Raw genomic sequence first — 23,434 nt, forward strand, 5'->3', positions numbered from 1 at the left:
AGAAAACCACTCCGATGAATGTGGATTTATCGTAGACTAAGCTATTGCAACTTGTAAAAATCTATGAGTATACTAGTTAAGCTCAACATCTTGTTCTTTTGCTATGTCTATATCTGTTAGAAACTTCACGCAAACTAGCAATAAAATTCATTCGACAAGTCAATCATTCTAAGAGAAAGTTGAATTGAATTGAGAGATCCTTCTTGTAATAAGTAGCATTTTGACATTTGTATAGGCAACAGTGCAAATGTTTGTTGCCCCGCTACAAGGAAATGTTCAATGTTTACAAGCAATTTGCGAAATCTTCTTGTTCTAGATTGTACTTTTCAATTGATTGTCCATGCAAAGACACGACTACTAGTATTTACAACTCCTATAGCTGATGGTACCACATTGAGGTGCTCTTTTTTTCTGGCGGTTGCAAGTTGCAAATCTACGGTGTGGAGTCAATTATTAATCATGCAAGTTCAAGTTGCACATCAATTTGATTATGACCAATACAAGAGAGATTTTTATAATACAGTGTAGTTGATTAAGTGTCTTTGTGTTTCATCTTAGAATGAGAGTTCATTTTTCACCCCCTATTTTTAAACGACCGCCTATATATGAAGCAAAAGAGACCATAAAATAACCCATAGGTTTATCACTATTTTGAAAAGGATATCTACATAAGCATCAAATGAATTAATGATCAAAATTCTTTAATTTTTCAACTACCATGTGTGTTACTGTCCACAATTCAACAATGAATTGCTGGATTAAAGTAGTTTTAAAGCTCTACGTCCTTAAATATCACCTTTTGCTGCCCTAAACCATATATATATATTGAAATTTGAAGTGTAAGACTAATACAAATGTATATTCAAAAGGGGTATCCTTATACTTTCGTAAAAGTTTTAGGACGTAAGTAAAGTGTACTTATTATACGGACGTAAGTAAACATTTTAAATGTTTTAAGGGGATGATTTTCAAAATTTTGGGGAACAGAATCTAATTTTTACCAGCGTATAAGTGATCATTTTCATTTTTCTGAAAGGGTGTAAAAGGATATCTTAAATCTTGGCGGGCAGGCGGCGGCCCCTCCTTTAATCTACTTCCTCCTCTCCCGCAAGTATTTTTGTACTCCGGGAGATTCATCTTTAATCAATGTGTATACATCCAAAAACAGCCGTAAATGTTTATAGATGGACAAAATGAAGGGCGATGATGTTCATATGTTTATTCTGAGCATATTCACTTCTACTCTCCTAAAAAAAAAAGGAGGCAATAACTCCTAATACGACACTACTAATTTATCAAGGCCCTTTGCATTTGTACATGAGATCCCAAGTTTAAACGTAGGACTAAAGGATGAACTTTGATGCGAACATAGGATCCATTCAAGTCATGCAAGTGGAGGAACCATTGAACTTCATCAAATCCGCCCTTCCTTAGTTAGTTTTCTTTAGAGTTGTTAGTCATTTATGCTAGTCTAGTTGTTAGTGTCGTTTGTGCTATCAAACTCGACTTGATAACTGCTCGTTCGAGTTTGATTTGTCAACTAATCAAACCAAATTTAAATAGCATTTTATGTTTGATAACTTTCAAACTCAATTTAAAAAAGAATTCGTTTAAATTCGGTTCAGTAAATAAACAAATCAAACTTGAATAATATTTCAAACTTATTAAAATACTCAAACAAACTGGAACATTAGAGTATTCAGTTTGATCAGACTTGCTTAAACCCTTATTTAAACCTTAGCAAGCTCTTTGGACCCTAAAATAGTCCCCTTCTCCACGCAACTTTTTTTGGGGCGAAAGTGTTTACAATTACAAGTTGAAATCCATTCCAAGCTTTCCCAACCAATTAAGATGGAAATCCATTACCGTCGAAACAAGGCATCACCATGCATGGAGAAACTCCAAAAACCTGACTTGGTGGAAGCATCCCCGCGAGGAACGAGCAAAGGGGTTTTGCTCACGCAAAAATCATGCGCCTTGACGTACGGAATGGGAAAAGGAATATCCTTATACCTCGTCTCTACGGAACAAATTGACGGAAACCCGTCGTGTTTAGCCCTGAACAAACAACTTGGCCAAATAATTGAACAAGAAGAATAAGTTTAAGAAGTTGCTATTTGCTAAATAAATTCTCTCCTTCCTTTAATTTCGTGCATTAAAGGGGGGAAAAAGGGCCTGTCTCACCCATATAAGGTAGAAAAAGTGTGCATAGACCTAATTTGCAGGACCCATTGCCTTCTTCTTAATCATGATTAATTGGAAAAAGAAAAGTTTGTAGATCAATTATGGGGCCAAGATGTTGATTTGGGACACTTGATTGAACCTTTTAACCATTATTAGACATCATAACTTTATATTAGGAAATAGTTTTTGCTTTAGCATTATTTGGTTCACGTCTATCCAAGAAATAATTGGACCGAAAATCTTCTCATTCATACACTTTTTAATTTTAATGCATAAGCCCCCCTACAATGAAACATATTAAGTAGTTAATAATACGGGTCCGTTTGTTTGGGGTGAAAATATTTTCCTAATTTCCCGTGTTTGGTTGCACAAAAGTTACTGAAAACATTTTCCTATGTAAAATATTTTCACTCATCTTATGGAAAACAACTTCCCTTCCAAACTTACTGAAGTTGTTTTCCGAAATGCATGCATCTTGCCTGTAATATGTTCCAAACTTACTGAAATCATCTTGTAGTATGTTCTTTTTTTTTTTTTAGTGTAAACAGGAGGATTCGAACCCAATATCTCTTCCTTATACTCCCTCCCCCGTACCACCCAATCCAATCCAACCCTCCCCTTAATATATTCAAAATAAAAAAAAACCTCATCCTGCTCATCCTATGCTAGTAATTAATTATGTATAATAGGGACATTCTTTTCTAGATAAACTTTCAGCAGTGAGAGTGCAAGATATATATCACAATAAGCATTGCATGTGATTGATATTTGACACTAAATTATCAGCAATTTGTTTATTGCTTAAGGAGATATTTTTTATTCATATATACATTTCTCTAAGATTTTTTAAAGTTAAACAATGAGATAAATTTTCTTACTTTACATGGGAAGAAGTATGTAGTTATAATATGTAGAAAGTAAACATAGAGATAAAAGTGAAAAATTTCAAAAGTTAAACAAACACCAGAAAAATAAAGTAAGAAAATATTTTCAATAACCTAACCAAACACCTGAAAATGATGAAAGGGAAATGATTTTCATGGAAAATTACTTTCACGGAAAATATTTTCCCAAGGAAAATATTTTACTTCCAACCAAACAGACCCTACGATTAATGATTTTTCTTCATCATACTCACCAAAATCATGGGCTAGCTAGGATTTTTTTTTTTTAAAAATTGATACCTTTAACTCTAGATCTTTAGTCAAGCATTTCTTTAATTTTTTTTATTTCGTGTTTTACCAAAAAAAAAAAGAAAGAAAGAAAATGCTCATTCAGTTAGCTTATCAATGAATATCAGGAACATAAATTCAAAAAATGATGTATGTCTTCTTTTTTGCTTTTGTGAAAAACATTTTGTTGACAAAAATTATTTTTCTTTAATAAACGTCCTTATTTCATTTCATTTATTGAAATCTATACTAATAACATAAAATTTGACAAAAGCCAAACTTGTTAAAGTAATCTTAATCTATTCTCTCGTGCAATCCTTTATATAAACTTAAAACTCATCAAATTATGAATTTAGAAGACCATAAGCAAGTATCATCTAATTTCCGGAAAATCTTTTACGTGTTGCATTCGACAAAGAACATGAAATTAATTTCTACACTAAGAATCATGTTTGAAAAGATTTCTATTTTAAACTAGTCTCATTAATTACTCTGAGTCTCTAGCTGTTGATGATATTATATTAAACCACTGCAGAAAAGGTTATACGTTGCATGTACCTACAGCAATTGGAAGTTGGAACATGCGGAGAGTGATTAAACAACTAATGTATATTACAAGGAAAAGTAAGTAATGATCTTACCTAGAAATAGTGAATAGTAATGACCTTAGTGTTCAGTTTAGTGCTCGACCTTTGCGGAACAGTTATCAAGACGTAGAATGGATTAATAATCCCAATCTACTGTGCTAATGGCACAATGTAAGTATCGAGTCTTTGCTCGTTTGTAATTATTTTTGTCTCAAACAATATAATCCTACCGTTTCGTCAATTAGACGGAATAAATGAGATTCTATGCATTATTTTTTAAAGAAAAAAAAAGTAAAATTAGATTGAATAAATTTTAAAATGTAATGGGAAACAATTAATGAATGTGAGCATAAGCATTTTGGATGATAAAACGACAGAAGTTAAAGATGTCCAAACAAAAAAAAAAAGTTAACAAAGAACGGCCAAGAAGGAGCATAATAGCCACTCTTTCATAAAAAGGTTGAATGAAAGTTGAAAAAATTGTAGGTATAGAGTTGAAAAAGCATGCAAGCATCTTCCAAATTCTAAGTCTCTCCGCACCAAACTTTGCTCATTTGCACTGCCCATCCCATCTGCCGTCCCACTCTGCCAAAGTGCCTAACTATCCTCTAAAATTACAAATGGACCACAACACAACTCATTTTTCAACGTTGATTTCAACAATTTACTCCTTATTTAATTCCATATGTTCCCTATTCGTAGGTAAGTAGCCCTATTACTGCGAGGTTCAAATCCGATTTTAGTCTCCTGAATTGGAACTCTCAAGCATATCACCACCTAGCATGTCGCCATTCTGTGTGGAGTCTTAATTGGTAAGTGTATTTGGCTTCATTGACTCTCTTCGCACTTCCCACGTTCATGCAATTATCTTTAAATTTTTGAATTATTCATTACTAAATACAATCAAGGTCGTAAAAAACAGCTAGTTTATGACATACGTTGCTTCTAATACTAGTATATGTAAAGCTTTATCGTACAAATCAATGAATCAAGATACAAATATTTTAAGTACTAGTCTGTAATGCGAGTTAATTATCAACTGTACTAGTTATACTCGGTGATTTAAGGACACATTTGACTAATTAATTTGCCATATATGTAGATCAACCCGAATCTCAACTACATGTTGAATTTTAGTTGTTCTGTTTTGCAACAAATTGAGAGATCATTTATTTCATATGATTAATCTTTTATAAACTGACAGTGCATACTCTATCATTATTAAGTGCATGATAGCTTATTTTAATTTAAATTTTGATTATATGCCACACATCCAACTGTGATAATGTATTCATTATTAGTGTATATGAGATTAGCTCTATTTTATATTATACACAAGTGAGTCAAAATATCATGTCGAGAAAACTTTAGTTGATTATCTACAATTAAGACAGTAAAAAATAGAGGTATTGGATAAAATTTCTTCTACCGCTCTTTAAATCATACCCTTCTCTTGCTTCACAATTCAAGATAACAAATTTGAAGAAATTTTAACTCCTCCAACTGAAGAAATTAACAAATTTGATTACTATTGGCAATAGCTGAAGAACCAAGAAAAGTAACTCCTCCAACTGTAATTCTTTAAAGCTTAAAATTTTCCTTCTGGGGTCAAACCCTAATTATTGTGAGTTCGAAAGCTACTTACATTCCACTCGGTTTCGTTTCCTCTCTCCTTTTCTCTCTCACGCACCCACACACACACAGAGCAGACACACACTTTCTCTGCGTACATTCATCAGTCTTATGCTCTATAAATTCACATGTACGACACTATTATTCTACTTCCTTTTCTGTAATTAAATACAGAAATTAATTAATTACCACATAACTGTATGTACATACACGTATTTATATAGCTCTCATAAGTGTGTGTTGTGGGTGTGAAGAAGATCTAAACTGATCAATCAAAAGGGTCACTTTCCTTGCCTCTATCATTTCCTAACGGTACGTCACTCAATTTTTAAAATTTTGTGTATATTTTTCTTTGAATTTAGTTACATTAAAATGGGTTTTATTTATGATAGCGGTGCATTAAGATCTGAATAGGATTTAGATCTGATTTTGGAACAATGCAATTGTACTTAATTTTGGGGGTATTGGGGATTTTGGAACACTTTTAGTGATGTTGATTTAGGATTTTATGGATCTGTTGATTGAGTGGTGCAATTATACTGTGCCATTGATCAGTTAAGTTAATCTCACTCTGGTTTTTTGACTAATTAGCTGTTTCGCGTACTAATTAAGGTCTTTTTTTTTATAATTAAAAAAAGAACTTTTGAATTTGGTTGGTAATTGCAGATTCTGGTTGCTGAATTATTGTCAATTGCCCACTTTGGTAGAGTATAAATGCAATGAAGAGGATTCCATTTTTGGAGTGAAGAAAGAAATTTCTGTGTAACTATTGGTTCTGACATTGTTTTGGGTTTTAAGGGGCAATAGATTTAGGGTCGAATTCAGTTTAAAAATTAAGTTTTGCTAATGCTTTGTTTGCAATCTTGAACAAATTTCAGGTGTGGAAGCTGGAAGGATTGAAAAGGTGGTTCTCTGAGCTTTAATGCGGGCAGTTAGGGGATTTGCTCTGGTGCTCGAGAGTTAGAAGGTCTCGTGTCACCAGTTGTTGTAGAGGGAAAAGAAAATGGCTCCAGCTAGCAAGGCAGATAAGAAGGCTGCAGTTGACGCAGCAGCATGGCTGTTCAATGTAGTGACGTCGGTTGGAATTATCATTGTCAATAAAGCCTTAATGGCTACATATGGTTTTAGTTTTGGTAAAGTTTTCATCTTCGTCTTTGTCTTACCATTTTGGTTCTCCAATTTCTGGACTTTTTAGCAAAATCCTTTTGGTAGTGAGTGAAGTTAGCTATATGTTTATACTATAGTTGCATCTAAATATGATTGCCTTGTCCGTAACTGGCTAGAATATGGTGCAGCAAAATAATATCTATGAACTGTGTTTAATTGGCGATTGAAGTCATTTCACTGGCACTCTTTAATCTTTTGTTATTAACATTCTCCTTCGTTTTCATGTAAACAATGTCACAGCATTCTATGTTTTGGAACAATGTAATAGAAACTGGTATGATGTAAATTTTGTGAAGATCTTAATAAATGAGCCCAAAGTCAATGTCTCGCTATCCTGCGTGAGCGAATAAAACAAACCCCAAGCACTGACGTAACTATTGCCTACTCCCTGTTGCCTTCTTTGGACGCATGAACTCATAAATTGTTTGATTGCATTGACCCTTTTCTTTTGTTCTGGCTCTTAATTGCTACAATCTGTGCAGCTACAACATTAACTGGTATGCATTTTGCTACTACGACATTGATGACGGCTGTACTTAGGTGGCTGGGTTACATCCAATCTTCACATCTACCTTTTCCAGAGCTTCTGAAATTTGTCCTATTCGCAAACTTCTCAATTGTGGGAATGAATGTCAGTTTGATGTGGAACTCCGTAGGATTCTATCAGGTATTTGTGATTAGCTCCATTTTGGAGACTGTTCACTGATAACTTTACTGTACGCTGAAGATGACCTCTGATAATTGAGTGAATGACATAAATTTTGTTCTTGTCAGATAGCAAAGCTGAGTATGATCCCTGTTTCCTGCTTATTGGAAGTTGTATTTGACAAAATTCGATATTCAAGAGATACAAAGCTCAGCATTGCTCTTGTCCTCCTGGGTGTTGGCGTCTGCACAGTCACTGATGTTAGTGTCAACACTAAAGGATTTGTTGCTGCCTTTATTGCAGTTTGGAGTACTTCTCTCCAACAGTATGTAAGTTGTTTATTCCTCTGCTCAATTCTGTATGTAAGGTTGTTTGATGTCTTGATCGTTCATCTGGTTAATGCAACATTAGATCATGCAGATCTCACGATTACCAGTCCTGGTGATATGATGAAAGGTTTATTAAAGAGGAAAAAAATTTTTTTTTGATGCAATTTGTCGATTATAATTAGTAGATGCCCTAGTAATATCCTACACCAGATGCATAAAGCATGTGACATCTTTTTGCTCCCCTGTCCATCTGAAAATTTTTCTGAAGAAATGCTGAGTACAAATCCTGCAATTTTATGTAATTAACCCCTACAATTACGTATTGTTAAAGTTGTTTTTGGTGCTTATAGATATATATATTATTTATATTTAAAAGAAAAAATACTGTTTGGCGCTTAACCTTTTATTTGTGCATCTGAAATGCTTGGAACCTCAGGTTAATCTAAGAACTTGACTTTCTTATGCAGTATGTTCATTTCCTTCAACGGAAATACTCTCTTGGCTCATTCAATCTTCTAGGACATACAGCACCAGCCCAGGCTGCATCTTTGCTGCTAGTAGGCCCATTTCTAGATTATTGGCTGACGAACAAGAGGATTGATGCCTTTAACTTCAACGTACCATCTTTGGTAAGTCTTTGTGCCCGATGCTCATGTTAACTGTGATCATCCCAGTTTCTCCTATGGGTATACTTATCTTACATTTTCATTCTTAATTAGATGATAATCATGTGCTTTTTAATCTTCGGAACCTTGGAAGTGGCATTGCTGCTGATGCATCAAATTTTGCTAATTGTACTCAACATTTGGCATGCTTACTAGCATGCAACCTATACAAATGATAATTTCATGCTGGAACAGGTTTTATTGCACTGAAAGTATGATATCCTGGAAATGAGCTACTGGTAATAGTTCACTGTTTGCAAAATTGTGCATCATGCCCTGCCAAAAAAACCTTTTGTATATCTTGCCCAATGTCTGTTTAATATTTTCCACATGTTCAGCCCCTTTTTTGTTTTACAGACCTGTATTTCACCGCATGTCATGCTTAGAAGGGAAAGGGATTCTGCCATATATGATGAACTCTTATTTGTTTTTAGAGTTTGTAATACGTTTGTAAATTGTCATACGACATAGGATAGTGGATTCACAGCCTTACAGGAGTGACAGATCTAGCATAAGATGTTGACTTGATGAGCTGTCCCAATTAAATTTTGCCAACTGTGGGAAAGATACACAATTTATTTGTTTATTTTTTTAATTTTCAAACTTCTTTTCTTTTTCCCTTCATATTTTTTGAATATATAGCATGGTTTGTGGATAGCCACGCACACTGCTTTTTCTGCTCTTAGTCACGCACACTACTTTTTCTGCTCTTATTCTCATTCTGTTTGTCTGTTTGATCTTAACTTCTTTTTAATGGCATTTTAATTTGTAAACCTTATAATTGTTGTCACATTTATTTGTCCCAATTACAGCTTTTTTTTCCCTTTAATTTGTTTATCATAACATAAGGATGCCTTTTCTTGAGGTGCTTGTTCATTTTAAAGTGTTTCCTCACACTATTTTGTCTTTGGGCTTCTTCTCAGGTGTTTATAGTCCTTTCATGCACTATTGCAGTTGGAACAAATCTGAGCCAGTTCATCTGCATTGGCAGATTTACTGCTGTCTCATTCCAGGTTCTTGGCCATATGAAAACCATTCTCGTTTTGATCCTGGGGTTCTTATTTTTCGGGAAAGAGGGTCTTAATTTACATGTGGTCATTGGCATGATTATTGCTGTCGTTGGAATGGTATGGTATGGAAATGCGTCTTCCAAACCAGGTGGAAAGGAGCGTCACAGTCATTCATCTCGAAGCAGCCAGCAGAAGCATGGTTCAGAATCTTCTGAAATTGATGAGAAAGTCTGAGCGTTTTCTTCTTTGCAAATTGAGTATACAAGGATAGCCCATACAGAGAATTTTTCAGTCGTCTGACTCTAGATACACAAGTCTAAAATCCATCATTGTGTAGTGTTTTCTGAATTTTGTAATTCTTATATATTTCTTAATGATGTCAAAGTCCCTTGAAGCTTGTAAGGGATACTTGGTAGAGGGCTTAGATCACCCCTGGATTTTCCTGTTTTGATTGCTGATCATAATTTATAGAAATTATTTTTTCTTGGTGCCAATACATATTTCCTCTCGATTGCATATTCCTGAGACTTGTCATTATTTCTATTACAAAGATGCGCAGATTTTGTTAGCTTGAACTTGAAAGTTATGCTTAGCAGCCGTCAAATATAAAGCATTGAAAGTTAATGAACTGTACAAGGAAGAGATGCATTGGAACTGTTCACCTAAGGTGTGATTTAGCTTTTGCCCAATCTTCTGTGGTTTGTCTCGGATGTTTAAAAAGCTTGTTGCATATTGCCTGGCAATCGATATTTCTTGTTGCTTTCATGCTGAAACATAGTTGATATTGTAGAGTACACAATACACATATGAAGCAGTGTTACATCAAGCAAGCCTACCCTCTCCAGCATACCATTATTTTCCAGGTTTTATGCCTTTCAAGCTTCATAAAGTGGAGGACAATAGAAAAACTAAATTTAAAGAGGAGATATGACGACAAAGAAAATAATGTAGCCCATGAGACAGATTAATGTCAAGAAATCCTAAGCCAGCTGAAAGTCACCATGAAGATGCATAGGCAGTGCTTGTGCACCCATTGATAAAAGACCAGAAATCATGTGCATGGTTGGCCTTGATTGAGGATCAACAGTCAGACAGGCCCTTGCAAGCTTGAGAATTAATACTAGAGTCTCTTCATCTTCCTGACCGGGATACGGAAGTCGTCGGTCAAGCAAGTCTTTCAGTTGGATGTTTACAGATGTGGGCGATGTAAGGTGAGGAATGAAGTCACCAGGATGGCTCCCTTTGATTACTTCAAGGGTTAGGACCCCAAAGCTGTACACATCACATTTTTCAGTTACTCTCATTGTGTAGGCAAGCTCTGCAAGGCAAAATCATGTCATCATTAACTTTGTGATCATGCTGTAATTAACTTCTTGAATGGTTCATAAGAGAAAAAAACTATATTACCTGGTGCAACATATCCATAGGTGCCTGCTACTGCACTCCAATTAGACGAGTCTATCTTCAGAAGCTTCGCCGTGCCAAAATCTGAGACATGAGCTTCATACTCTGAATCAAGCAAAACATTGTTGCTTGAAATGTCTCGATGAACTATAGGCGGCGAACAATCATGATGCATGTAAGACAAAGCATGAGCAATGCCCTTAATGATTTTTATCCTTTTCTGCCAATCCAATTTCTTGGCTTCTTCTTCAATGCTCAAAAGTTTAGCCAAGCTGCCTCTTTCAAGGTACTCATAAACCAAAAACGAGTATTTTGCACTTGAGCAGTAACCCTGAAGCTTCACAATGTTTCGATGCTTGATCTTTGTCAAGGCCCTTATCTCATTCAAGAAACCTTCTTGATCTGCAGACTCAGACAAGTGGTGGAGTCTTTTTACAGCCACTGTGTTAGCTGCTGGAAGATTTGCCTTGTAAACACTTCCATGACCTCCTTTCCCTATGCAAAATGTTGGATCAAAATCTTGCGTCACTTTTAAGATGTTCTCATACATTTCTTTGCCATCAAATAAGGATATAGAGAACACATCTCCACCCTTTACTTCCCCGTCTTTCACTTTTGGATCTCCCTTTCTTTTTTCCTGAAAAAAGAGAATTCCAGCAAACGCAGAAAGAAGCATGAGTGCTCCCACAAGAGGGAGTGCAATTATGAGAGCAAGTTTCTGCCCATTCTCATGCTTTTTGACCAATTGAGGACTATCACACGGTCGTACCCCTGTAATGTTGCCACACAAACCTTTATTCCCTTTAAGTTGTTCAATAGTGGCATTTGCAAATGCTTTTCCACAAGGAATTGGACCCTCTAACTCATTGAAAGATAAATCAATATGCTGAATAGCAGGCAATTCTGCCAAAGCCTTTGGAATGAAACCTGAAAGGTTATTATGGGAGAGATTCAACGTTTCCAGACTTTTCAAACTTCCGAATTCAGTTGGTATCTCTCCGATGAGGGAATTGTGGCTCAAATCAAGACGGTTAAGGTGAATTAACTTACCCAACCGGGATGGAATACTGTGGCTTAAACTATTGTTGCTCAGGTTCAAAAAGGTTAGATGCTGGCACTCTCCTGTGCTTCCTGGAATTGATCCATTTAATAAGTTCACTGATAGGTCGAGAGAGAATAGATCTGTCAGTGATCCTAACTCTAGAGGTATACCACCCGAGAGTTGGTTGTCATTTAAAGCCAGCCATTGAATGGACTTCAGCTTCCCAAGTTCCTTTGGAATCTCCCCAGCTATCTGATTTGAAGAAAGATCAAGGGCGCCCAGATTAGGCAGATTCCCAAATTCTGGAGGAATGTGACCTGTGATGCTGTTATTTGCAATTAAAAGAGTTGTCAAGTTTTTGCATCTACCCCAGTTGTTTGAGAGCTCCCCAGAAAAGTTGTTGTTGCTAAGAAAGATAAATTCAAGGTGTGGATAAATACTAAACGATTCAGACAGGTTCCCAGTGAACTGGTTCCCATCAAATCGAGCTCTGACTAAACTTGCACAGTTTTTCAAGCTTTCAGGAATTGGACCAGAAAGGCTGTTATTGTTGACAGTGAAGTCTTGAAGAGTTTGGCTGCTACATAGCCCTTCTGGTAAATGACCAGAGAACTGATTTTCATCCATTTCCAAGAGAACCAACTTCGTCAGTTTCCCTAGCTCCGGGGGAATGGAGCCAGAAAGTTGGTTATGGCGAAGAAACAGAGTTTCCAATTCTATCAAATTGCCAAGTGAAGTAGGAATCAACCCGTTAAGTTGATTCACACTTACTTCGAATTTGACCAGAGACTTCAGGTTGCCTAACTCTTCTGGGATTGAACCAGAAAGTTGATTCTGGTATAGATGCAAAAGAGTCAGATCCCTTACGTTACCTAGTGAAGTTGGGATTGGACCAGTGAGCTTATTTCCGAATAGGCTCAGACGCTGGAGTTTTTTCAACTTTCCTATCTCGGGAGGAATGGAACCAGATAGGCTGTTTTCGAAAAGATGCAAAAGCACTAGGTTATTCAGGTTACCAATCGAGGCTGGAATAGGGCCTGTCAGCTGGTTGTTGTCGATGTCAACCTCAACAAGATTGTTGAGGTTTCCAATTTCACGAGGAATAGAACCTGAAAGTTGATTTTCATAGAGATATAAATAAGTCAAGTTTTTCAGATTGCCAAAGGAGGCAGGAATAGGGCCCCCAATGTTGTTTGTACACAAGGCAAGCTCAACGAGAGACCTTAACTGGCCAATCTCCTGAGGAATTGAGCCATTTAAGTAGTTCTCGTTCAAGTGGAGGGTTTGAAGGTTGGTTAAGAGGCCAATTTCAGGTGGGATGGTTCCAGCGAATTTATTATAGGACAAATCAAGATAACTGAGCTTCGAAAGCTTGCTTACCTGAGGAGGTACGCTGCCAGAAAGTTCATTCATGCTTAAATCAGCCTTTTCAAGATTTGGAAGAGATGAAAATGGAAAGCTGTAAAGCGTACCATTGATACTTGAATTTGTGAGGTTTAACGTGCTTACACTGCCATCAATGCACGACACACCGAACCAAGTGCAAGGGCTGACACTTGCTTTTGGATGATTACGAGTGTTTTGAAGATTCCAAGATGTTAGGAGGGTGTTGTTCAGGTTTGAAAAACTGGCTTTCCATTTCAAAAGGGCTTCAGCCTCCTCAACAGAAGCCGAAGCAAATTGGAGAGCCAAAACTGAGATAAGCAGGAGAAGAAGAAGTTCGAACGATGGGTTTTGATGATTAGCTAAAGAACCCATGATTTTTTTTTTGTACTTTTTTCTATGTTGAACTAAAAATGGCTTAAAGTGTACATAATTTATACTGGAGATAAAGCAATTTGGAGACCCCACCCCACCATTGCAACACTAGACTCTGAGGTCTTTCCACGGTTTCTTCCAGCCATAATGACTGTTCAATATAACATGGACATGCTTGTCAAGGAGACTGGAGTCGACTTGAGTGTGTTTCACTTCTCAAGTCAAGCCAATTTGTCCTTTTAAGAAAGTCATGCAAAAGTTCAAATTCATACCATTAATATTGGAGTCTTTGAAAGTGAAGAACAAGTAAATTGATCAACGAGACTTAAACATGCATTACTACCTAGCTAAAGAAAGAGCAATTAAGATAGGCAGTGCCCTAAATATTGCTTTTTTGCACAGTGAGCATTACGGTCCATCAAGAATAGCATTTCATGCCATCTTTTTTAGAGAAAAGTAAAAATTACACTTTACCCCCTGTGATTTAGTATTTTTATACATAACTCCCTTATAGTTTTAAAAACTATATATAACCCTTTCATGGTTTAGATTAAAGTGTCAAAATGACGGAATTTGCAATCCAAAACGGAGTTATCTAAAATATCAAAAATACCCCTATATAAAGTTGAAAATTATTTCTTAACCACAGGATGGATTATGTGTATATTTTTGAAAATCATAAGGGGGCTATACGGTAAAGTATTAAACCACAAGGGGGTTATATGGTAAAATATGAAACCATACATGATTAGTGTGTCATGTATATTATGTTTATATATTTTGATCACTTCAATCATTTTAATTTTTAAACAAGGGTAATTTCGATATTTTAATAGGTTCTGTTACGAATGATCGTTTCTGTCAATTTAACACTTTAAACCAAATCATAAGGGATTATGTATAGCTTTTGAAACTATATGAGAGTTATGTACAAAAATATTAAACCACAGGGGAGTAAAGTGCAATTTGCCCTAGAGAAAAAAAAACAATGAGAAAAAAAAACAAAACTCTTTTTTCTCCTAATTCCTCGAGTTTATCTAAGATCTTTTTGTAACTGTGTATAAGTGGTGATATTTCTCAAGTCAACCTGATCTTAACTCTTGATGGTTCTTGGCAATTTCCTTTAGCTCTAAGTGGCTCAATAGTCAATGGGTGTAGATTTGTAGTCGATGAGAAGTCGGGTCCCTGAAAATGAAAATGAAAATGAAAATGAAAATGAAAATGTAGTTGTGTGGAGCCCAAAAGACTTGGTCAGAAACATTGGCAAAAAGGCCATTTTTCCCATCACTAAAAATGCTATTTCTAACTTCATAATAAATGGAAATTAATATTCTTGACTCTTTCGACAGAAGATGCTTCTTGGTCTGTGCCAATACAACAAGTAATTAAATTACTGGGCATTTTAATGCTTCATAGACTCTTTGGTCATCAAGCCATAGGAGTTCACTAGCTTGTCCAGAGGATTTCCGAGAAATGGTGTAAAACAATGTCAGATTTACTCTGAAATTTAAAGACAAATTGAAATTCTTACCAACTTCGTTGATTTATTTTTGTCTGAATTTTTTGGAATTTAAGATGATCAAACTTCTGAAATCCGTTAATCTATAGTCATTCCAGAATTCTCCATTTATTTCTATAGAAGTTCTCGTAACAGGCGAGCTGGAATGAAAGAAATAAAGTAAACCAATTCATTTACTGGCTCCTAGAAATTGACTTTGCGTGTGATTCAGCCTTTCGCTTTATTACTATCTATAAAACCCTGTGTGTTACTTCCATGCTTGACTTGTCCACCTTTCTTTCCTGTTTAACAGCATTATTGTTTTGCAAATTAAAAAAGTGTAACATTTATGATTTAAGTAAAATGTTATCATGAGTATATAAAATATTTGACATGATACAATAGTATGAATACACGGTGGTATAGCATGTTGGGATGCCTTGAATCAGGTTTTCGACCTTCGCTGAGCTGTTCGGGGGCAACGCCCCGAACCTTACGGTATATATTAGTTATCGTGTATGTTTTATTTTGGGTCTTAATTTTGGACCTATTTTTGTGTCCAGTCCGTTTGGTTGTACTAGTAATAGTTCACGTGTTTTGCACGTGATTGTAATATCTTAAAATATATTATTTTTCAGATACTAAAAATTTTTTATGAAATTTTGATCATCAACATCATAATATAGTATTTTTTTGTTATTTATTTTTTTAAGCTAGTTACTTTTAAAAATTTTATTAAATGAAAAGAGACAGAAAACATTCCAATGTAATTGACATATCCCTTAGGATTGAATTTGAAATCATGAACGAAACACTTTTTGATTTATAGCTTGAACTCTAACATATCAAATATGGATAATATCATGTTTTACCAAAAGTATTGTACATTCATGACTCTATTGCATATAAACCACAATTATCAAAATTTTTTATAAACGAAGAATATAATTAAGTTAGAAAAATAAACATACATGTAATTTGAATTCTTTGTATTATGTTAATTCTATTTTTGTCAATAATGAAGTATAAATGATGCACCACGTAAAGTTCTTTTGGCTTGTACATTCTAACAATTGAAATTTTATAGATAGAGATAATTGGAGTTTTTCTATTTTCCTTTTCTTTTATTCATGTTTTTAGCACAATCCAATGCGAAGTAAGAGCAACAAGTCTACTTTTTTCATATGATGACAATATTTTTTATTTTAATATTAGTTTTTTTGATGATCATGAAATTGGAATGAGAATTGTGGCTAATTAATAATTTTAATATTAATTTTTTTGTATATTGCAGTGTTTTAGTTTTTAATTGCCAACTTTTAATCCATAACAGCTATCATTATTATCAATTATTGGAATGCATTAAATCTATCTAATTACAATTGTCACCATAAACGAAATTTACTTAATATTAAAGCTTTTCATTTCATAATCGCTTCCATTATTCACTAATATTGCAATACAATAAATATATGTAATCATTAGAAAAATAAGGGTATTTTGGATATCACCAAAAAAAATTTGTATATCATTTTCATTTTATCATTCTTCATTTTATATTTACTCTTATTATAATCCTTATTTTATGATTAGAGATGGTTTCTGGCTTGATGGATGGATTTGGTTTGCTCAAACCAATACAAATGAAGCATTACTATATTATTGTTAATAACAATGTTTATCTTCCCCTGAATATCAGTGATTTGGATGTTGTCTTTGATATTATTTGAATTGTATTCTAGCTTTTTAATTCATTTGCTATTTACTTTATGTCATTTTATAAATAGTTTTCAATTTTATTTCAGTTTTTCTTGTTTTGATCAGTTGCTATTAATGAGAATAGGGGTTTGTATGGTGCTATTTGATATTTCTTTTTTCTAGTTTAATACTGCTATTTCAGTTATAAAGGTGTCATCATATATTGTGTATTGAAATTTCATTGGATGCAACACGAAAAATTCTTCATATTAGTAAAAGTGCATAATTGTAAAATTTATTTGTGATATTTGTGTGAAGATATACATATGAATAAGGGTTTTCTTCTCATTGTATGGTTCTCCATTTCTAGAGAGTATCTATTTTTTGAAATTGATTTTTTTTAATAATCTCAACTAATGACTAATGAAAAATTTTTCATGCTTCAATGAAGAAATTTTGACACGTATAATAATAGGAATTTGTGTGGTTGTATTTTATTGTCATTAGTGCTCTGAAATTATGATGTTTGTAAAAAAAAAAAAAAAAAGGTAAAGAAATAAAAAGGAAAATGGTTCAAAATATGTCTCACATTTCATCAAATGAATTGTTTTGTCATTCACTTTTAAAATAGTAACCTTATATCCTTTAGCAAATTAAGTTGATAAAATTTGATCCCAATTTAGGTTTTTGACACCCTCAATCCGTCACATGACCTATACAACATTATTTTTTTTCGGAGCAAAAAGTTAGATTTCATTTGTCATTAAACAAAATGATCCGATCTGTATTTATCTTTACTCCTAGAAAATAGACTCTAATCCAAATTACATTTTTTTCCTAAAAAAGGTTGGATATGATCCAATTTATAGTATTCATTTTTGTCACTAAACAAGTGAAATTTGACTTTTGTTGTACATAAAAAATGAATACTATTCTGATTAGAACCCTAATAAAATCTGATTTCCCCCAATATTGTTCTAGTGTTCTTGTTTGTTTCCTTGTTTTGTTGCATCTGATATAACATAGCATCATCATAGTTTAGAAAAATTTGAACATCTTTTAGATCTATGACTTCTATGTTCTAAGTAAGTACAAGTATTGCAACAAGATGTTGAGAATCAAAACTTGATAGAATTTGTATTTCGGGGTATAAAATCACCTGCAAAGCAGGTGAGATATTAATGGTAACTATAAAGGCTTGGAAGCGAAAACAAGGAACACGACGACTTGTTGGAAATTTTTCTCTAGATCGTGCATTTCTGCTACAGTTACATTAGTTTCCTGAATACAAAACTATATTGCAGGATGCTTTCTGGGACTAATTTGGCTGAGTTATTGATGTATCGAATTTTGTAATCCACAATTCTTGCTACGGTCAGAGTGGAATCGTCTCTTCCAATAACCAATGTGAGAATGAGAACTAAAAGGAGGCCTTAGGATTTGTGGAACGAGTATACACTGGTTTTCATCCAATCAAAATGGTTCTTACTGTCTGAATTCTTCCAAGAAATTTGGTTGCCAATCATCTGTGTTTCATGGCTTTTTTCTTTTCTATTACGGCAACTTATATTCTACTATCCATGTGAATTCGTTTCAAGTACTTCTTGTTGTGTTGGGGAAATACCGTCTACTTGCTTCTGATACTTAGTTATGTTCAATGCTTCATTTAGGATACTTCAACGTATTTCAGGGAATGTTTTTCTGAATTCTTACACGGGTTTTAAGATTTCTTAATCCTAGATCATTCTGGATGATAATTCAGGAAATCTAGAGTAAAGATTGGAGAGATCCTTTGTCAGCACAACCACATATTTCCAATGGGGTTGTTGGTTTCCAAGAGAGCATTCCGCCTGTCAAGATTACATTAATATATCTTGATCAAAATTTCCAGTTTGAGCCGAGGATTCTTTAAGATTTGTTTAAGAATGAAAATTGGTCTTTATATAAGTAGTGTGCTGAGCAATTTTTACACAGGTTTCGATTTTTTATTCTTCAGTGAAAAGCCTGGAAAAAGAAATGGATTCTATTCTAGCAAAATTTGCTGATTCACCACACATCTCTGATATTGCTGATGGAAAAAGGGAAAGCCCGTTTCTCCCTTGGACATCGCTGCAATTTCTGAAGCAGCATAGTACCAGAGTGAAGCGTTTGAGGGAGGGATATACCAATGAGCTAAGCTCTGATAGACCAATTGATACTTCTTCCCATCAAGACTTGTCAACTGCTAGCATCATGAAGTTAGCAAAAGCCCAACTACTTGAGCTCAATTACCAGAAGACTGGTGTTCTCTCCTATGTGGGCTGTCGTTTTGGTACTCAAAAAGTCTCAACTATGAGGTTCCTGGAGACTTGGAACTTGCATTAGTGCTTCAAGCAAGTGCTTCAACCCCATTCTGATAACCGTTGTTGGGATCTAGACGCGAAACAAACAACTATTGACACGTCAAGTACACAACAATTTAATGAAAAATAAATCACAAGCATAAAACATAAACGATACACAAGATATAACAGATATAACGAGTTTCAACTCCAACATTGAACCTATTATAAAATAATAAAGCCTATACAAATATAGAATTTTAACTCAAATCCAATTCTTGTATAATTTCTCTCACTTCCTATGAACCTCTCTCGCTCCATGTAAAGATTGCATGGTTTCCTTGTGTGCCATTTTGGAGTATGTCAACCCCTACCTAGTAAATAATTGCTAATTCCTAAACTTATATAGAATAGGAAATAATTTCTAACTTATATAGAATAAGAAATAATTTCTAATTTTTAGACTCAAACTCATACAAATAGGAAATTTCTTGACTATTACTTCAAGTAACTAAATCAATAAGGAAATTAGTTGCCTCCGCACAAAATAAGAAATCTACATAAAAGAAATTAAACCAATTTCTCAACGCTTTCTGCCTAGAAGTGCCACAAAGGCTAAAGCTACAACTGCTGCAGGATTTAAAATTTAAGGATTATGTCTACGGGTGAAATTACTATGCTGACTAACTGATTGAGTGTCTTAAGCTTAATATGAAAACATGTATTCAATCTTCTTTCTGCTATTTTCGAGTTTTTTGGTCTGACGATAGCAATGAGTAAGGGTAGGGGGGAATCGGTGCTGGTAGCAGTGAAATCACATACTTCCAGGAACTGCATCATGGTAGGCCTGTGAATTGGACCGGAAAGCCTGTTGTCATTGACTGTGAAGCCTTGAGAATTGATTTGCTACACAGCACTTCAGGTCGGACGCTTCCAGAAAATTAATCAAAGGACAAATCTAGATAATTGAGCTTCAAAATCTTGCAATATGATGAGGCAGCCAAAAAGTTCAATCATGCTCAGGTCAGCATATTCAACATTTGGAAGAGATGAAACTGGAAAGCTGTACAGTGTACCATCAACACTCAAAAGTACTTGTGAGTTCAATATGTTCACACTTTTAACACAATGCATGATGCGCTGAGCCAGAATGCAAAGGCTGACACATTCGGAAGATCATAAGAATTTGGAAAGTTCCAAGATGCTAGGAGGGTATTGTTTTGGTTTGCAAACTGGCTTTATAATTCAAAAGAGCTGTAGCTTCCTGAAGACAAGCTGAAGCTGTCTTGAGAGCCAAAACTGAGGTATATAGGAGCAAAACATGTTTGAAGAATGGCTTTCTATGATTAGACGAAGAACCCATGAATCTTTTCAATGTTTAACTGAAGCTGGCCGGAATTATTACTAAACGATCCCACCATTATAAGACTAGACACTGAGATTGTTCAACATAACAAGAATATGCTTGTCAATATTCAAGGGACTGAAGTAGACTTGCCAATTTGTCTTTCCGAGAGTCGAGCAAAAGTGGACAGTCATGCCAGTAGTAACCAAGGAGCAAAAGTGAACAACCGAGCTGATGAGCGAGACTTGAACAAAATATTGCCCAAGGAAGAGCAATTAAGATAGACAGATCCCTAAACACTAGGTCCATCAAGATCTGCAACTTGTGACATTTTGTTTTTGGAAAAAAAAAACTCTTTTTCCCCTAATTACTACAGTTTATCTACAATCTTTTGTATTAACGATTCAGTATAATAGTGATACTTCCCAAGCCAACCAGATCTTAAAAATATATACTTCTATTTAAAGATTCACGACGATACTTCAAAAAAGTTATCTGGGAATGTTTTTGTTCACTATCACTTGGCATTTAAGATTATTAATTCCTAGTTTAATTCATTGTGGATAATTTGAAAAGGCAAGTTCCGACTGAATGTGTTTGGACTTCTAATTCCTGGAGTAATACTTTTCTAGATTCCTCCCACCTGAAAGACGGCTTTTTTGTCAGGGCAACTATATAGTATATACTGCTCGCGGATTTTTGTTGGCTCCTAAGAGAGCATTCCACTTGTCAAGATAACAGCTTTTGCCTCTAGTGATCCAAATTTAGTTTGAGCAGAGTAATCATTTGTAAGATGGAATTTTCAGTGCTCTAAATAGGTGGTTAGTTGAGAAATTTTACATAAAGCGATCTCTGTTCTTTATTATACTCAGTGAAAAGATAACTGGAAAGACATGGATACAAGTCCAGCAAATTATGCAAATTCAGTACCACATATATCCTATCTAGCTGAAGGAAAGAAGGAAAGCCCGTTTCTGCCATTGACATCGCTGGAATTTCTGAAGCAACATGGTACCAAATTGAAGCGTTTGAGGGAAGGAAATCTCAATGAGCTGAGCTCTGATACGCTGATGGATACTCCTGACCATCCAGCTCTGTCAACTGCTAGGCTCATGAAGGTAGCAAAAGTGCAACTACTTAAGTTCAACTCCCAGAAGATTGATGTTCTTTCTTATGTGGCCAGTCGCATTGGAACTCAATCTGGTCTCCACTCTGAAGTTCCTGGAGACTTGGAACTTGCACTGCTACTTCAAGCTGCTGCCGAAAAGGTGGCCAATCAACAATATGTGCAAGCAAGGAAGTTGCTCATCTTGTGTGGTTGCTTTGCTTCTAAAAGGGGCAGTCCTGTCCAGAGAGTTGTGTATTGTTTCGCTGAAGCTCTTGAAAAGAAGATTGAACAAGAGTGGGGAATAGCTCCAACAGAGGAACTGATAGGGAAGCTAAGGAAGCCATTGGACGAGATGCTAGCCCAAGTTTATATGCAACCTGCAATGATGACATCTCAACAGGAAAAACCCTTCACTCTTTTTACTGAGTTTACAGCAACAGAATCCATCTTGAATGCTGTAGCATCAGCAAAAAGGGTTCATCTGATAGATTTTCAAATTAACAATGGAGCACACTGGACACTGATTATGCAAGCTTTAGCTGTCAGATACGAATGTCCCTTTGAACATCTCAAGATATCGGCCGTTGGAACCTCTAAGAAGATAATGGAAGAGACTGGCAAGTGGTTGTCATCTTTCGCTGAGACCCTCAATTTGCCTTTTTCATATAAGATGGTTGTATCAGACCTGAAGGACCTCAGGGAAAATTATTTTGAGTTGGAATTTGATGAAGAGTTGGCTATTTACTCGGACATGCGTCTTTGGACTCAACTAGTATGGCCCAATCACTTGAAAGCTCTAATGGGTGTAATCAGAAAACTGAAGCCAAGAATAGTGGTGGTCAAAGAATTCGAGGCAAATACAAATGCATCAAATTTCCCCGAGCGCTTTGATGCAGCACTCCTTCTATTCAGTGCAATGTTTGATTGTATCAACTCTTGCATGGATCATCACGTTTTGTATAGAAAGATGACTGAAGAAGTTATCTTTCCACGTATGGTTCAAAACATTATCGTGGCTGAGGGAATGGAGAGGTTTCAACGACAAGAAAAAATCGGTTTTTGGAGGAAGCTTTTCGCAGAGTTCGGAATGGTAGAAACAGACCTAACCCGTTCATCATTATGTGAAGCAAGCTTGTTCCTTAGAAGTTCTGAGCGCTTGAGTTCTTGTACTGTGGACATGGATGGGAAATGTCTGATCATGGGGTAGAAGGGTGCCCCATTTCAGTCTGTTTCAGCCTGGAAGTTGCAGAATGAGTACGAAATCTAGGACTGCTGCAGGAGATGAAATTTATGGATTCTGTCAACTGCAGGGCATGATTACCGACTAGCTGATTGACTACTGTTTTAACCTTATTGATAAAGACTACTGCATTTTCTTTGCTATTTCTTAGTTTCTCTTGTAAGACGAGGAAGAAGAAATGTTTATGTTTCTAATGTTCCCAGTCTCAATGAAGTCAAAATCACACCTCTCTGAAATCTTCCCAGTTTCGGAGTGACATTTATAAGCACATCCAGAGTTGGGGAATTCCCCCAATGGTATAAAAGGTGCCGAAACTTTGTCATTTTTCTTATGGATTGCACTAAAGATCAACATTTCTAGCTATTTACACTATAAGTCTATCCATCAACACGATAACAGGCATGTGGAAGCTCGAGAGATAGCTGGCTGATTATTTGATTCTCATAGCTGGAAAACAAAATACTAGCAAGAAATTTCTATCTTAGCTATCATGGTTCATTTCAACTTTATGGTGGTCAGCTTTAGAACAAACTTAGTTTTCTTAGAAGGCAGATTGTCAAAAACTTTCTTCTATTCTTTTCAACAAAGAATTTCAATCCATATTGTTTTCTTTTCTTCTTTTACTTGT

General features: G+C 35.2%; 3 protein-coding genes across 4 annotated transcripts; 2 read left to right on the top strand and 1 right to left on the bottom strand.

The window, feature by feature from the left end:
- The first annotated feature begins 5,559 nt into the window (after nt 1-5,559).
- Nucleotides 5,560-9,886, top strand: LOC113714838 (UDP-rhamnose/UDP-galactose transporter 6). Of its 2 annotated transcripts, none has more exons than XM_027238947.2 (6): nt 5,560-5,887; nt 6,454-6,708; nt 7,225-7,409; nt 7,517-7,717; nt 8,185-8,346; nt 9,306-9,886. In XM_027238947.2, the coding sequence occupies exons 2-6, from the start codon at nt 6,579-6,581 to the stop codon at nt 9,624-9,626; spliced, it is 999 nt and encodes a 332-aa protein (XP_027094748.1). In that variant the 5' UTR covers nt 5,560-5,887; nt 6,454-6,578; the 3' UTR covers nt 9,627-9,886. The 2 variants fall into 2 exon arrangements, with proteins under 2 accessions (XP_027094748.1, XP_071925586.1); XM_072069485.1 differs by lacking the exon at nt 5,560-5,887 and adding an exon at nt 5,990-6,129.
- Nucleotides 9,887-10,124: 238 nt separating this feature from the next.
- Nucleotides 10,125-13,654, bottom strand: LOC113713844 (uncharacterized). Its single transcript, XM_027237649.2, has 2 exons — nt 10,800-13,654; nt 10,125-10,710 (listed from the first exon to the last, which is right to left on the bottom strand). The coding sequence occupies exons 1-2, from the start codon at nt 13,594-13,596 to the stop codon at nt 10,373-10,375; spliced, it is 3,135 nt and encodes a 1,044-aa protein (XP_027093450.1). The 5' UTR covers nt 13,597-13,654; the 3' UTR covers nt 10,125-10,372.
- A 7,697-nt stretch (nt 13,655-21,351) lies between these two features.
- LOC113714273 (GRAS family protein RAM1-like) lies at nt 21,352-22,773 on the top strand. Its single transcript, XM_027238062.1, has one exon. The coding sequence runs from the start codon at nt 21,352-21,354 to the stop codon at nt 22,771-22,773; it is 1,422 nt and encodes a 473-aa protein (XP_027093863.1).
- Nucleotides 22,774-23,434: the final 661 nt, after the last annotated feature.

The sequence above is a fragment of the Coffea arabica genome, chromosome 10c, assembly GCF_036785885.1.
Source record: "Coffea arabica cultivar ET-39 chromosome 10c, Coffea Arabica ET-39 HiFi, whole genome shotgun sequence".
In the NCBI taxonomy this organism is placed as follows: domain Eukaryota; kingdom Viridiplantae; phylum Streptophyta; class Magnoliopsida; order Gentianales; family Rubiaceae; genus Coffea; species Coffea arabica.

Coding starts and splice junctions, on each gene's coding strand:
- LOC113714838 (XM_027238947.2), top strand. CDS start 6,579: ATGGCTCCAGCTAGCAAGGCAGATAAGAAGGCTGCAGTTGACGCAGCA. Junction 7,410..7,516: donor ACTCCGTAGGATTCTATCAG/GTATTTGTGATT, acceptor TGTTCTTGTCAG/ATAGCAAAGCTGAGTATGAT. Junction 8,347..9,305: donor ACTTCAACGTACCATCTTTG/GTAAGTCTTTGT, acceptor GCTTCTTCTCAG/GTGTTTATAGTCCTTTCATG.
- LOC113713844 (XM_027237649.2), bottom strand. CDS start 13,596: ATGGGTTCTTTAGCTAATCATCAAAACCCATCGTTCGAACTTCTTCTT. Junction 10,711..10,799: donor CTATGGATATGTTGCACCAG/GTAATATAGTTT, acceptor TTTGCCTTGCAG/AGCTTGCCTACACAATGAGA.
- LOC113714273 (XM_027238062.1), top strand. CDS start 21,352: ATGGATACAAGTCCAGCAAATTATGCAAATTCAGTACCACATATATCC.